At 39.3% G+C, this 16,355-nt stretch overlaps 1 protein-coding gene across 17 annotated transcripts in view; it reads right to left on the bottom strand.

The window, feature by feature from the left end:
* Positions 1-10,834: 10,834 nt before the first annotated feature.
* fgfr3 (fibroblast growth factor receptor 3) overlaps positions 10,835-16,355 on the bottom strand; it is a 69,553-nt gene continuing 64,032 nt past the window's right edge. For 16 of the 17 annotated variants that reach the window (XM_034135963.1, XM_034136537.1, XM_034136055.1 and 13 more), the window contains exon 18: positions 10,835-16,033. In XM_034135963.1, the coding sequence (XP_033991854.1) occupies positions 15,869-16,033 (165 nt within the window). In that variant the 3' untranslated portion in view covers positions 10,835-15,868. Of the gene's footprint in view, positions 16,074-16,355 lie in introns of all 17 variants that reach the window. The other variant, XM_034136868.1, reaches the window with a different exon arrangement.

Below are 16,355 nucleotides of genomic sequence, written 5' to 3'. Positions count from 1 at the left end.
TTAATTCATTACAGATATATTGCCCTTGCTTTGAATAAAAAACAATAAATGCTGAGATATTTCATTTACATGCACAGCCCGGTTTGGATCGATGCGTTTACAAGTCACAGTTCTGAATAACCTTGCCAAGCTTATCATTTAATTATGGCTCATAGGTAGATTTGGATGTCAATAAAACAGCATTGTAAGCGAGGAGTACTGCTGCGGTGGTGGGAATCCTCATTTATTTCCCCTGTAGGCTATTAGAGGAAGCCTCAGTCACACAGGGAGCTGGCAGCAGACTCCTTTCATATATTTCATAGTGAAGACTTTTAGAAGAAGACTCGGAGCAGACACAAATATTCTATTCACTTTTTTCAATCCCACAGGATGGAAGGTTCAATTAAAGGTCTGACATTTTAACCTGAATGAACAGCAGGAGGGCTCTACTGTATTCTGCTTAATTTATTTTGTGGCTCAGGTTAGATTTGATTATGTATTCTGGTCCTGGCTACCAAAAGGCACTAACAGCGACTGTATCAAACTCATCCTTATAGGTACTAACTATAGGCCGATGACAACAAGCGCTTTGAGCACCAGGAAAAGCGCTTTATAAATGTAATGTATTATTATTATTATAAATCATTTTCTTCTCTAGTGCTCCCTGGATGGCGGCTGCTGTGCTACAGGAACAAGGTATCTGAAGTTTAAACGCCCACATTATTCATTACTCTATAATGTAAAATCATCTCACATAAAATCCCTATGCCTACAAAAGCATGATCATTTTGCACACTAAAGTGGAAGAACAAGTACTTTTATAAGCATTTAGCCAAAAGGAAAAGTTGAAACAAGACCGAACACTTGGCTTTAGTTGGCAGTAACTGTTTGGGTAAAGAACAGATCTTGTGTAAATGTACTGTTCAGTTAATAATCTTGATCTGTATCTTTTAACCCTCGTAATGTCCTCCCGATTACTATGCACCTTGTGTCCTGGGGTCATTTTTGACCCCATCTGGCTTGCTGATATTTAAAGCATAACGTATCAAATGTGAATCAATTTTTACACCTTTAGTTCTACTTCAGTACAACCCATTAACCCACATTTTTCCCTTAGTTTTGGAATTTAAGGCCGATACACCCTTATTTATATGAAATTATACCATTTTCTGATTTAAAAAACAAGTGAAACAATGACTTAATTTGAACATATCGTATTGTGACTATTTGTCTTATCACAGACTGGTATATGTCAAAGTTTAGTAAGGATGCCCTTTTTGAATAATTTATATTTTTTTAATGGCAACACATAATCACACCATGTGCCCTCTGGGGTCATTTGTGACCCCGTCTGGCTTGTCTGATATTTAAAGCATAAAGTATAAAATGTCAATCAATTTTGTGTTACACCTTTAGTTTTGCTTCAGTCCAACCCATTACCACACATTTTTCCCTTTGTTTTGGAATTTAGGGCCAAAAGACCTTATTTATATGAAATTGTAGTGTTTTCTGAGTTAAAAAATAAATGAAACTATTGAATAATTTGAACATATCGTATTGTGACTATTTGCCTTATCACAGACTGGTATATGTCAAAGTTTAGTAAGGATGCCCTTTTTGAATAATTTATATTTTTTAAATGGCAACACATAATCACACCTTGTGCCCTCATTGGGTCATTTTTGACCCCGTCTGGCTTGACTGTTATTTAAATGAACCAGTCAAAAAGTGACATGTTTATTCAAGGCTTCTGTTAATTCAAATGCACCCAGAGTAAAGTTTTGCAAGTCAAGATTTAAAAGAAGTGATGCAAAAAGCTGATTAGCACATTTGTAAAAGCCGGACATCTTGGCTGCAGTTCTGAAAAATATATGAGCTGTGCTTTTATTTTGCAACAGTAATAAGAGTGTTTCATCATGCTTACAGGAGACTGGCTGATGGCAGCATTGTGGAAACTACAGGGGGCGATAATTAAATCTGTTGCAGTGTTTGCTCACTACGAAATAATATTCTTAAAAGGTAAGCATGATAGTCAAATAAAATACAATCACGGGGAGTCAAATTTAAATGATTGTCAGTCTTATGAGAATTGTTCTTATGAACTTCTTATTTTTATTTACTACTGCATGTACAAATTAGGATATGGTCATTCAAAACCTCTATGTATTATTTTACAAAATTGTTAAAGCCATAACTAGAAAGTTAAACTAGTAGTTTAGTCATTTCAAATGATGGGATACAATTTGAGAAATGTTACCATTGTTACATTTTAAGTATATTTCAAGTCAGTTTTATTATTTATAATTTTGACCTATTATCACATCATTTTGACTGACCATCAGTATTTGAATGTTATAAAACATGCATAACTTTTCTCTTTCCAATGCTTACAGTCACACAGTTATGATGTTTAAAGGGGACCTATCATGCAAAATGCACTTTTGTATGTCTTTTATACATGAATATGTGTCCCCGGTGTTCCAGGGAACTCACCAAGTGTCAGAAAACACAACCCTCTCTATTTTCCTCCATACCCAAATCTCTAAAAAAGGGGCTGCAACGGATCTGATAAAAACTGATCCAGATTTGAACACTGTCCTGACGTCAGGAGAGTGGCGCTACGGCTATTGGGCCAACTCCACCAATCAGGAGGACACAGCCACGGCCATTGCCGTTCAAAAGCGCTGGAGACGCTGTAGTACATATGCCAGGCCAGTAGATGGTGCTGTTGCTCACAGAATCTGCCCTTGCAAAAACAGAGCTAAAAAATGTCAAATTGAGCGAAATGAGGCATGGCTAAAATGTATGATCTGTTTGGTATTTTGAAAAAAAAAAAGTATAAATATGCCTTATATAGGTATGGTCCTACACTATATTATTCAAATATAGCATGATAGATCCACTTTAAAGAAGATTATCTGATAATGATCACAAATCATCACATTTCTGCTGTCATTCATCTATTCTGTCACAAAGGCGAGGATGTTGATTTAAAATGACGATGCCTTCTTTTCCACTTTTTGCTTTTTCGTTTTGTGTCAAATATGTATCCCACATGTCAATCAACAACGCCAAGGTCCTGTGATTTAACCTGATGACATCATCGTGCGTCAGCCGCTTTGAAAATACCGTTGGTCTCAATCTGCGGCGGCCGTGAACTTCCTGTTCACACCTTCTGTCCCTGTGTACACGGGGGGGCCGCATGAGATCTGTCTTGACGGTAGCAGCTAAGTTTCACAGGCTCACTTTAAATTCCTCACCGGTAGCATTGTGTTACCTCGGTGTCATCAGTCATGTTCAATTCTGGCTGACAAAAAGGAGTGTGTTTCTGTGTGTGAATGTGTGTGTGTTTATGCTCATGATCAAAAAACTCTCTGCAAGGTCAAACAGAACTGTGACAAGTGAGGAAAAGAAAGAGATGTATTGTTGCTGGTGTACGTTGTTAAGTTTGTCATTGATGCTTTTTTCTAGGTCAGACGTGAGAGGAGATTTGTTCTCAGTGGGGCTAGCTGTGACGAGCTAGAGGTTATACAAATGAAACACGGAGAGAGAAAAGGAAACTGAGCTGCCTTTCTTTTGTTGTTTACCTTGAACGTGAGTTGGAGGACGGTTTTCACATGTGGAACCATTTTCCCCAGCTCTAATGACTCCTAATTTCACGGCAAATAAACGAAACAATGATGCCTTTGAGTCTCGTGCAATTTGTGAAGCATTTATACAAGACAAAAATCACATTCTTTTCCAGATAACCTGCAGCTTTAAATGTTCCTTTCTTATCTATCAATCAACCTGCAAGTTCACTCGGTTTGTTGTTGTGATCTTGTTTTTCGTTTGAGCTTGGTGCCACATGCTGGGAAACTATTACTCCAACACTTTAGTCAGGGATTATTTGGTTGTTGCCACATTTCTCACTACTGAGTACAGCTTCAAAAGGGCTGAACGTTGTTGCTATAAATCTGAGTCATAATTACTTTAACCTTAACTTAGCAATAGTATAATTGACACATCTTTCAACATGTACAGTAATAACCCAATTCAAGTAAACTCCACCAACCTAGCTTTAGCTCAATTGAGCTGGTTTGAATTTATAATAGGTCAGCAAGGGAGACTGATCTGGTTGACTGACAGCTATAGCAGGTATGTTGAATTTCAGGAGCATGGGCCCTCAGCTATGTAATGTTTGTAGAAGTATAACATTTTCATTTTTTATTTTGTAACATGCACCATTAAACTGAAAATGAGCATAATAGGACTTCTTTAGGAATTACTTAAATACTTCAAATAGTGTTAAGTAGTAAGGTTGTGTAAGGCATGTGAGAAAAATCATGCTTTTTCAAAAATTCAAGGAAGCGCAGAGTGAGACAGAGGCAGAAATCCTTTTTAGTAGTGTAACAAAACATATACTATTTTAAATGTTATTTGGCATCCAAGAATATCTACGGCATTTGAAATTAGTACTGAAAGGAACCAGATTCTCGTTATCCAATCATTTCTTAAGGAGCCACTGTAGCTGCAGCAACAAGAAAATACAAGATGCTATCTATAGTTTTGTTACAGCCCAATTGTGCTTGGCATTCATATTAATGTATTCGAATGATTGCAAATGTTACGTTTTCCCAGTTTTGATCCCTGATTGCATATCTTGAACATTTAAACATGTAGTTAGTAAACTGTTCCCACGCATCTGTTGCTGGGTGCTGTGCTGTGATACTATTGGTTGTGAAAAAAGCCTTAAGTATCTTAAAGCATATGTCATTTTGTGTGAAATACTATAGATGGAAATGACATGTAATTGCAAGACCCTCATTATAGCTCACACTGCAGACAAAGAGTTATGCATGACCTGTCTCTCTGTAAATCCCTTAGGACAGCATCAGAAAACCACCAGAGGGAATTGTAAACACACTCCTCTGCTTTGAATCATCCTGCAAAATGCTATTGAACACCGACATATCATGACCCACACTAACATTTTTCCCTCATGATCGCACATCATGGGTGAACATGTCAAAACAGCTCAGAGACGACTCTCAACAACCAGGGCCTTCCCGTCACCCTCTAATCCAGCAATTAGAGACAAGGCCAGGGAGATGGAACAGATGTTCCATAAATGGGAATGGCAGAAGGAGTCCTGGCCGTCGATGGTATTCCTAATCTCTCAGAGGAGGACGAGGACGGAGAGAAAAGCAGCAGACACACTCCTGCAGCACAGACTGAGGTCAAACTCTAATGATTCAAGGGGCTGCTTTCAAGCACCAAATGTTGGGTTTGCTGCTTGCGAGGGTCATTATGCTCCAAGGAAAGGGATTGTCAGATCACATGCTTAAAGTATAATGACCCCGTCCCCTACACTTTGTTGGTGTTGGAAATAAGTGGGAGTACATTTTTGTAACTTTCTGGAACCAACAACCTGTCACACACGGACAATTTACACAGTATTTGGCAAGGAGATTATGAGTTCTTGACATCTTATTTAGAAATTGTAACTTAAAGCCTTGAAACATCAGACAAGTGCCAATGCCCCTTGTTTTTGTGATGTGTCCCGACTAAGCATAATCCCTTATCAGCGTTTTTTTTCTCGGCAGACAGAGCATGTTGAATTGGCAGCGTAGCCCGTTGGTGAGAGAAATCACGCTGATTGGCTGTGCGGCTTAAGAAACTAAGTGCACAAGAAGAGAAACAGAAGTAAGAAACACAAGCACTATAGCAACGACTATAGGTCAGAGGGCACACACAGAAGGCTTCACCACCTGCTAGAATGGAAAATGATTTCCTCTCACACAGGGGCAGAAAACATGTGCTAGTCACATTACATTAATGTACATTACGGTTTAGTCAAATTACTAGTTCCTTGAAATGCCAAACCCACTGATTGTTGGCTGAAATCTCTTCAGCTCTACAGAGCCTTTTTTACTATTTTAACTTTGTCTTAATTCTACTGTTGCGCATAGACCGTTTGATAATTTGCCTGCAGGTTAAATATTACAGATCGTATTAACCCAGTATAAAGAAAATACTGTATCAGTAAAGTGCCGATGCAAAGAACTGTTTTAGGTGGTGTGAAACTGATCTTTACAGTGGGTTCAGGTCCACTTGCTACAGAAGTCCAAAGGTTTGACAGTGATCTGCTCTTGGCTGCAGAGTCAAAGAGTCTTATGAGCTACTTCTGGTGTCTAGAAATACAAACGCTGTGAAATCAGTTATAGTGGAAACCCGCTGTTAACACAAAGCGAAAGATGTGGATTATAATGACAATTTTGTAGTTTAGCATACATTATCCATCTTTCTACATTGTTACCAAAAGACAAGGCTAAGAGACATAGATCTACTTTTTAAGTTAATTATTTCTACTTAGCATTTTGTCTCCATTGAGCTGATAATAACCCTCATAGTGAAAGTACCACCTGTCAATCAAACACCATGGGCGGGACTCTTTACTCCATAAATGGACTTCCTGTCGATGCAGTATTTTTTCCTTTGTTTTCTTTTGTTATTGTCCTCATTATGTTATTATGTTCTGTAGAGGGCTAATCCTAATTTAAATAAAACTTTAACTGAACTTCATTTATTTGCAAAACACAACATAGTAATATTTTTTTGTTTTGTTTTTAAGAAAGAAAATGATTGATCAAGAATATAATCGAAAACCAACGGTTGCTCCTCTGACAAACACCCGAGAAGACCCCCGCTGTCAGAGGGGCATCCACAACCTAAGCAGCAAACAAACCTATGTTGGTCCCTAAACTATCATCAGGTCTATTCCTGCTGCTCATTGGGACTTGGGCTCTCCAAGGAGTGCTGAAAACCGGATTGTTTTACACACACCTGTTGCTGAACGTCACTCGGCTACACGCCTGTCTCAGAGGGAGCGCAGTTAATCGCTGATTTGGCACACTTACAGTCACAACATACCAAGGTCCAGTTTCAGGAACACACACACACACACACACACACACACACACACACACACACACACACACACACACACACACACACACACACACACACACACACACACACACACACACACACACACACACACACACACACACACACACACACACACACACACACACACACACACACACACACACACGCACACACACACACACACACACTTCATGATGAGACAAGCAGTCCAGCAGCCATATTTGATTTTCCACTGAATGTTGCCTCACCAAAATAACTTAAAACTGTGCAAAACACATAAAGCTGCGTTTTCAAAGCCAGGCTGAAACTTGCAATTATTTTCAGTTGTCTGCAAAAAAAAAGAAGGGGGTAATAGTTTGTATATACTGGAACTCTTGCAGCTTTGTGGCTTTGACTGAATGGGAAACAATTAAAGTGCTTTTTGGCAGCACATGAAGCCAGACGGCGATAAAAATGGCTGAGCTTTTCAGCGAGTGAGGCCCCTCAGCTCGGCCTGTCAGGAGGCATGAGAATCTTCCAGAAATCTCTCCTCCTGGACTCTGGGACAGTTTCTGCTCCTCCGTTTCCCATTTCCTCTTCAGTTCAGCAGCACAGTGTACTTAGCAACTTTCACAACGCTACGTTCCTATCATTGGGAAGACAGTAAGTACATAATACTTGTTACAGAGAACCAGAGTACTGCCCACAAAGAGGAGACTGATGATGGACCAATACAACTTTGATGCAGATCTTAGGTGACGGACGGCCAGTGTTTCTGTTCCAAGGGTCCTATATTACCCAGCTTTATATCCTCTTAATATGACACATTAACAAGACCTGCAAATGGTTTTATGTTCTCAGCAATGTTTGAAGGACGCATATTTGCAGAGGTTTGGCTTGCTACAAGTTTTTTCTGTTTGTTTTCTCATCATTGAACATTTGCATTGCTTTCATTGGTGAAAGGGAACAAAAAAATGCAGCCCTTTGCTGTGGAGAGTTTTAAAAATAAAATGATTTAGAGAGAATAAGCAGCCTGTGTTGTCATTTCTTGAAGAAATTGACAGGACACAGCAAGAAGAAAGTACCCCCCAAACTTGATGGATCACTAACATATCAATTTATAGTTACTGTGGAGCCACACCTCCTCCTCTCCAGCTCCTCCTCCTCTGGTCAGCTCGAGGTGGTTTTAAGGTTGAACAGCAGCCTAAAGAGGGAGTTTGATGCCCGGCAGCCAATGGTAAGCAGAGAGGGGAGTGGGGAGGAAGAATTGGGGGAAAAGAGAAGGAGGAAAAGGGGGAATGGGAAGGAGAGAGGAGAAGGAGGAGGAGGGAGGAGGAATGGAAAGCGTCCACCAGCGCAAACACCTCTGAAACAGAAACATCCATTTAGCAGGGAAAACAAGCCCCCCTCACAAGACCTCCATGAATGGACCACTTCAGCCGGCCGAGGAAGTTCCAACGAGGGGCAGGATGTTCCCCTCAGGACGCACTTGAGACGGGCTGAGGGCCAAAAGCCTGAATACATAGACCCCTCTCTCTCCCTCTGTCACTGTCCAGCTTTGCCCTCCCACCCGGGGCCGAGTGGCTTCAGTACCCCCACAAATACCCCCTCCCCGCAGCCTGTTCCTTCCCCTCCCACCAGCCGTTTACTGAGCCGCAGCCAGCGAGGCGGCGAGGGAGGGCGTGGAACTGTACTCAACAAACAAAGACGGAGGGGCAAAGACTTTCCGTGATTAAAGAGCAGTTAAGACGCTATGAGAGGCTAATTTGTTCACTGTGGGACAGAATCAACAGGAAGTGGGGGCAGAAATCTGTGCCGCCTGCATTTCCTGCTGCAATTTAAAGGAGAATACTGCCTCTATTTAGAATTATAGCTCCTATACCTATATCTAAATCCAATTCAGGTTTTACCTCAATGCATCTTTTATGCATGTCATCATGTAATTGCATAATTCTTTTCAGTTGAAATATATTTTCATATTTTACTCACATTGCTATGTCGAAATGAGCTACTACATAAGAAACATGCACAAGTAGTCAGAAATGATCAGCTGACGAAATCAGATTGTTGTCAGACGACGTGTTAAAATCAGCAGCAATAGTGTTAAACCACGAAGTTAGCATGTAGAATAGATGGCCCTTCAGTACTGGTTCTTTGTATACATCTGTATACTGTTGTCACCGGTAAAATGACACAGAAACAGAACACAGGGCGTGAGGTTTAAAAGAGACCGGGATTACCTGTAATCTTTTTGGACAGTGGAGATTGGGTAATGATGTCCTGGAGGTATTGCCGGTGGGGATAATGATGGTGTTGGATGGGCAGTGGAGAGCGGAGGGATTAAGAAAGGAGGGTTGTTGGTGGGATACAGGTAATAAGTGTTGACCTGCTTCAAGGCAGGTGGAGATCCATTGAGAGGCTGACAAAAGCACAGCAAAGATACACTCATCAAGGAAAAGGCTCCAGAAGTGGCCTTAACGCATGTATCTCTACCATTGGATCTGGATGAACAGGAGATGAGTGGTTTAAGAGCAGAGTTGAAATACTGAAGAACTGATGAGCAAGAGGGAGAGCTGAGGGAAGTGATGAGCCATTCGCAGGCAGGTGTGTGTGAAACGGAGAACCAGTAGATAACCCAAGTAAATGCCAAGAGATTGATACAAAAAAAAACTTGGTTTGAAGTGACTTTCATCTAACACACCCACATGAGACTACTGAGTTAAGAAAATGCTTGACTTAAAAGAAGTTACTTGGCAGATCAGAGGAAGTGTTTTTCTGGAGTTCTTTCTGGTTGCCTTGAGCCCAGTCGTGGTTCAGGTAGAGACAACTTTCAGCAGCAAGTTAAAGTCTTTATACAGGAAATAAAGCCTTAATGTGGCTTCCTTTTGTTTACATGCACGGCCAGAGAAAGATACGGTTGAATGTTCTACTACTAAATTGACCTTTGAGCCAAGGTTATTTTTAGTCATACTAGTTGCATGGCTCTGGGGATGGTCCGTCCACAACTTTATACCACACTCAAAATATCTCAAAAACTATTGGTTGGAGTCCTGTGACAATTCGGTCCCCAGATGATGATTCCTAGCATCTTTGGGGATCCCTTGACATGAACTATATCATCACCATGAGGTTGACATTGAGGACATTTGGTTCACGACTTCTAGTCAGAACTACCTCAGGAAAAATTGTTATTTGTCCAAGACTTTAGCTTTGGATTAAATTAATATCTGCGAAAAACCCTCCGACCAGCTTCAGTTGTACCTTGTGTTAAATGCTAATTAGGAAACGTTTTTTTCCTAACTAAACGAATACTTCACTCCCAAAATGATCAATGAGTAACCCTTTATTGAAACCATTTTTACAAACAAATGGAACACCTGCGCAAACAAAAAAGTTTTCAGAAAGTTCAGTAAGGTTTATGACGCAGATGCATGTGTTTGAAGAGTAGAGAGCATACGATCTGATTAATGAGGCTAGGAATATGCGGACCTATCTCCATTATTTACTGTGAAGTCATGGCAGAAAATTCCCTAAACATTCCCTAAACATTAGCATGTTTGCATTTAGCTCCAAGCAGTGCAATGTCTAAGAGCAGTCTCACATTACAGCAAGCACGTAGTTACCATGTGTGCCATCCATGTCCAAAGCTTGTTTGTATTCAGTTTCACCCACAGTTAGTTTGTGTAGAAGGAAAACAAACTGCCAACTCCACGACCGCGCTGACAAATAGTTCAGACAAAACAAACTGAGACACTTTTGCAAAATAAACTCACTGTTGTGTGTATTCTGTGGTATTTTGGTTTCATTTCATTTACATAAACTTCCAAAAACTTCAGATTTCTTCACCAAAGTGTTTGGGTTTTTGTTGGACTTTTTTCTGTCACAGGGTCTGTTTGTTTTTCCAAATGCATGCATCTCAGTGATAGACAGAGCAATGACAGCAAACGCTATTATAACATGTTTATTGAAAACCTTTGTGACAGCATAGTTTGTCAGGCACAGAGAGAGATAGAGAGACTGAGAGAGAGAGTTGTGAAATTGTAGTTTTTCCCCTCAGTGGGAGATGTTTGCCCAGAGGGTTTGTTGTGGTGGAATGTTACAGAGCATTCATCATGATCAAAACAGGTACATTGCAACAAACAAGCATGAAGCTATGAATTACAACAACAACAAGACTCACATAATGCCAAATGGTTAGTTTCACCTTTCTATGTTAGAAACATGAGTTCAGAGGGACGAAACATAATTATGTGGGGTTGGGGGAAAAAAAGAATCAAAGGACAAAAAGGACAAAACCTGATGTGGATTGCAAAATGAAATAAATGTATATGAAAATCATTTCCTCTCTATAGTTCTTTCAAAATAGCTACATAAAACTCTAAATCAGCAACGTAAAAGCATATTTCAAACTATAAATTAATCTGCACTAACATTGTTGGGTTAGAACGGCATGACAAAATGAAAATGGGATGAAAAACCGTGTGAAACCAAATCAAATCAATAAAAACATGTGAAATATGAATAGTTTCGATATCCCTGGAAGGAAAGGTGTATATCTGTGACACCAAACGAAGCCGAGATAACAGCCCTCTCCTCCCAATTTCATTTTCAATCCTGATTTTTTTCTTTTGTTGAGCAGAAAGAGAATAAATAAATCAGTCAGAGTAGAGACAACAGGTGGGTGAAGGCCGATGTGTGACTGTACATACAGTAAGAGTCGCTCCCTGCTGAGGCCATGCTGTTTAATCATTCAATAGCAAAGAAAACATGTTCACTCATAAAATAAATGTGTTGTTTTTAACATCTGTCTGTTGGGCAACACAATACTGACATGTTTGCACCAGACTCAAAAATGAAACCTCCACATTTTCTGTTTTAGAAATTGGTTAAGCATCAACTTAACTCAAAGGAAATGTTTATATATAGCTTAACATATTTCATTTTCTAGAACACAACTGTATCCTGTGTTTTTTTCTGTCCGATTTCGGTGTTGAAATATCGTATATCAAAACGAATACCTAGTGTGAATCAGTGCTAATGTTAGAAAGCTTCCGATTGGAATTGATTGCCCGTATCTTAGCAACACTGGCTTTCAATCGTTAGCAACAGTTGGGAATAGTTGCCATGGGAAAGCCATCGGACGCTTGGAGATTTTTATTTCATATTTCTTTACATTTTGGCAAATTGGCCCTATTAAAAGTATGCCGAATTAGCTCAGTTCTAGTTTGTCATGTCGCCATGGATGTACGTTAGAATAGTATTACTTTGTTACTTAATTAAACTTAAAAACAAGCCAATTCTTTTGGAGACATGAGGGACGTCTTTTATCAGGTTTTCTAAGCAGATTTATGTAAATGTATGAGTCTGACATGCGGGAAAACCTACGCTTCATATTCAACTGTATTTCCTACTTCCTTAGTAAAAAGCTGCCACTTTGGAGATTTGTGATTTGAATAAGATGGCAACAATCCATAAGCCAGGACATCCTTTAAATGCTTAAGATACAATTTCATTTGTTTGAAAATTGCTTAGAATTACCTCGAGGAAAGTCCATAATTTCAGGTCTTGGCTGCGATTTTGTCTATTATAAAAGATAGAATATATTGCATTTTGAAAAATACAGTGCTTTACTTTTGCTGCCATTAACAACACACATGTTAAAAACAACACATCCTTTTAAAAATGAAGAACATGAGACAGAGGCTGTCAGTATCAGAGTCAAAGAAAGCTTGATAGAATGAAAAAGAAAGGCAAAGGAAGGCATCCAAATAAAAATTAAATTAAAGGATAGATGAAGACAGGAGCAAAGCCTGATGGGGGGGGGGGCATCAGTATCTGATACAAAGACTACTCTCATCATCATGTTCTGGCTCTTTAATGAAAAAACACTGACAAGCTATGAATAAAAAATACTTTCACCATAGGGAAAGCTTTTACCCAGCATGGAAGAATAAATAAAACAAAACAGCGTTTCATTAGATCCATCCAACCTTTACACAAGTGCCTTTTTGTCTTTCAAAGGCTAATACTTACATACTTCTAGAGAGAACTGCTTCTTTTATCTTTTTTTATATATTGCAAATTATACAATCAAAACATGGTCAAAATAAATCAATTAATCTCCTTTTTGTTCGCTAAATTATTCCAGGCACTTCATAGATTTGGGCCAAAACTGCACTCAAGACAGAAATAACAATAACTGGGTGTAACCTTTCACTTCACAAAGGCCTTGTTTTTGTGCATAAACCAATGAAAAATCACATAAATTGGTGCTAAAAATTAAAAATCTCCCAGTGTAGGAATAGAAATAAATACAGATTTTTAAGTACTTTAAACATGGGTGGGGATTTCATTAAGTTTTGACAGTCTTGTTGGGTAATTACAATAAATGTCTCTGCAAAAATTCAGTTCACACACTAGAATAAGGCCATTGCACAGTAAAGTGTTACCACCGTTTCCATTTAGCAGCGAGTGAATCGTGTTTCTGAACCCTTCAAATGTCTGCTTTTCCAAACGTCGCTTTCCCTTTTGTGACTAAATTCAGACTCTGTAAACGTTTCAACCCTTTCACTTTTCTTAGGGTCAGCTGGAGAAACGACTGCATAAAAAGAAGGGGAGATATCCATTTGGCAATCCCATGATCCTTCCCTGCACATGTAACCTCCGCCCGCCTACATTCCACAGTGCAGCGTTCGGTTCAGAGATCTGATGAACTCGGAGAAATAGGCTTTTAAGACTAATTTGGCACTTTTGCAAACTAAGCTCAGGATCCACCACATACTTCAGGGTAAACAAACTGATATATATACTGTTTATATAATATATATATTTTGCTGTTTGACTCGTAAGTCGCACAGCATGCCTTCATTTCAGTATTAATACTATAGAGCAGCGATAAAATCTCAAGCGTATGGGCAGGTTTTTTTTCTCTCGAACAAACGGACATAACAGCTTCACACTTCTGCCGTCAAACTGATATTTTAATCCACAAGTGTCTTGCTCAAGGGCACCTTGACACCGCATGCAGCTTGTTAGAATCCACCCTGTGACCTTTCCGTTAGAATAAAAGAGTTTGAAGCCTTCAGAGCTACCTTTAAAAGAAAATATCCATCTATAAATGCTTTAACTCTGTAAAAGATAATTGTGAAGGTGCAGTCCTGGGTCCTTTTTGTCATATAATGTATTCTTGTGTGTTAAAGGTCAATGTCAGAATGTGGTGTTGAGGCTCAGAAGGAGCGATAATCATCAATTATGTGTGATTCTTAAAAAGAAACAGATCACGGTTTGCGCCACTGACTGGACTCAAAATCCCAGAATGCATTGCACAATAATGCAGATTAGGTTTGGGGAGAGCCATGTCATGTTACATTTTCTTTGTAGTTGGTGGCTCTTACAAAAATGTGGGTAAAACTTGCATGTTTTCAAATTGCTCTCAACGCCACAGGTTCAAACATTTTCTTGACTAACGGCTAAAAATCATTCTGGGAAATGCAGTTATAACTAAAGTTGTGTCTATTCTCAAATGTAATGAAATTACAATGAAATGAAACATTAGTCGAAGGATTTTTCCTTTAAAAGGCGGCTGAGGTTCTCTGAAGGCTCTTTATGTTTCACAGCAAATTGTTGTGGGTGTTCGAAATGTCTTAAAGTACTTGATTCGTACTAAAAGGCCTCTCTGTACATATCTTGAAGCGCTGCCATTTCTTGCCCAGCAAGAGCTAATCGTTGCTTGATATTGCAAACGTCAACTTTTCAAATCAGAATCTGAACTCAGCGGAAACGTCCGGCTGCCCTTCAGCGGGAGCCTTCAGTTCCCCAGTCCTCCTCTGGCGGTCGAATCACTCTCCCTCCAAATAACCATCTTCCCTTCTCGTATACATTCTTATTTTCTTTTCAAAAACTGCCCAGAAAAATAATAACAAAGATGGATCTAAAACCAGAGGAGTCTGTGAAAAAACGTTGCAGTTCTGTTGTAAAATAAGTTACAAAAAAAAAAGAAATAAAATCTTTGCGTACAGTACTAAAATCCTAAACTAGACTTTTCCAACTTAAGAAACCACATGTTAAGTCTATAAATATCTTTACAAATATACACGTTAATTATTCAAATAAACCTTTTCTGTATCACTTTAAATGATTAAATGTTTTACACTTTCATGACAGTGTCTTCTAGATTGCTTCCTAAAAACAATACTTTAAGAAAATGTAATTTTTTGTCTTTTAAGTACATGGCTGTAAACAGCAATATGATACATATTTGCATTTATATATTTACAATAAATCATTTTTCTACATACATAAAAAACAAACTCCAAACCTCATTTGACTAATTACTGAATGGCCCTGAAACTTCGCCTCACGCTTGATGAGGAATTTGTTTCATGATTATCACAAAACCTTTTTTTTTTGTCGGGATGCTAAAAGGTTGTACAGATTGATGAGAAAAACACGTTATATGCTCTGTAATAGAAAAGTGTCTTGGGAAGAAAGAGTCCCATCATGGAGTTGATTCTGGCTTTGCTGGTTTCTTGTCAACGGGTTCCCAAACCTTTATCAAGATTTGAGGGCTCCGCGCAGACGAGGGGATACAAATCTGAGGTCCTCGCCTACTGGATCGCAAAGCAGTCACTGACCAATGCCCTTCACTTCCTCCTCTTATATCCATTTTCAAAAATCAATCTCAGGAGGTCTATTTATCCCAGTAGGCACGGAATGGTTTCACCCAACAGATTGTCCGTAAGAAAAGACTGGCCCGAGTACAAAAATATAATTTCAGAACATGGTTCAAAAAATAATCCTTCAATGTTTCCAAGAGTCTGTTAGGGAGGAGGAGGAGGACAACTCAGTCAAAGAAGATTTAAGAGTTTAAGACGAATCGAAGTATTGCATGCTGAGTTTCCAAATCTTGAGGAGTCACTGAGAGGTTAATCGCAAACTCTGAGAGGAGGTTAAAGTCCAACCCCCTCCCCAAGCTCAGATTTTATGTCCTTATCACCCCGTTGCTGGGGAGCTGTTTAGGAAGACAGGGCTCTTCAGGCAGCGCTTCGTGGGCGAACACCGAGTCGTCTCCCGAGGAGCAGGTGCTGTTTGAGTCCTGGCAGGTGGGCGAGTACTGCTCGAAGGGCACCGCCAGGTCCAGGTACTCCTGTCAGAGGAGAGGGCAGAGGTTAGACCGTCAATCCTCTCTGTGGTCACATAAATAAGCGAGGAATTATATCATATTTCTGTATTATCACCTGTATTCTTTAGCATGTTAGTGGGTTCAACAGAGCATGATACTAAACTCTAACCACTGCTTTATGATTGTATTTCCATGTGTTTCTTTCTATACTAAGTTGCATATTTATTTGACATTGTCAGTGTTGTTCTACAGTATGTGTTGTTTTCTAACCCTGACTTGTTTAAATAACACAATACTGTTAAACAAAAAAACCTCCCGTTTTAAAGACACAGCTACATAAAAGTCC

This window comes from Trematomus bernacchii, unplaced genomic scaffold (assembly GCF_902827165.1).
Source record: "Trematomus bernacchii unplaced genomic scaffold, fTreBer1.1, whole genome shotgun sequence".
In the NCBI taxonomy this organism is placed as follows: Eukaryota; Metazoa; Chordata; class Actinopteri; order Perciformes; family Nototheniidae; genus Trematomus; species Trematomus bernacchii.
Note: the sequence above shows the minus strand (reverse complement) of the source record. Positions and strands in the feature narration are given on the sequence as shown.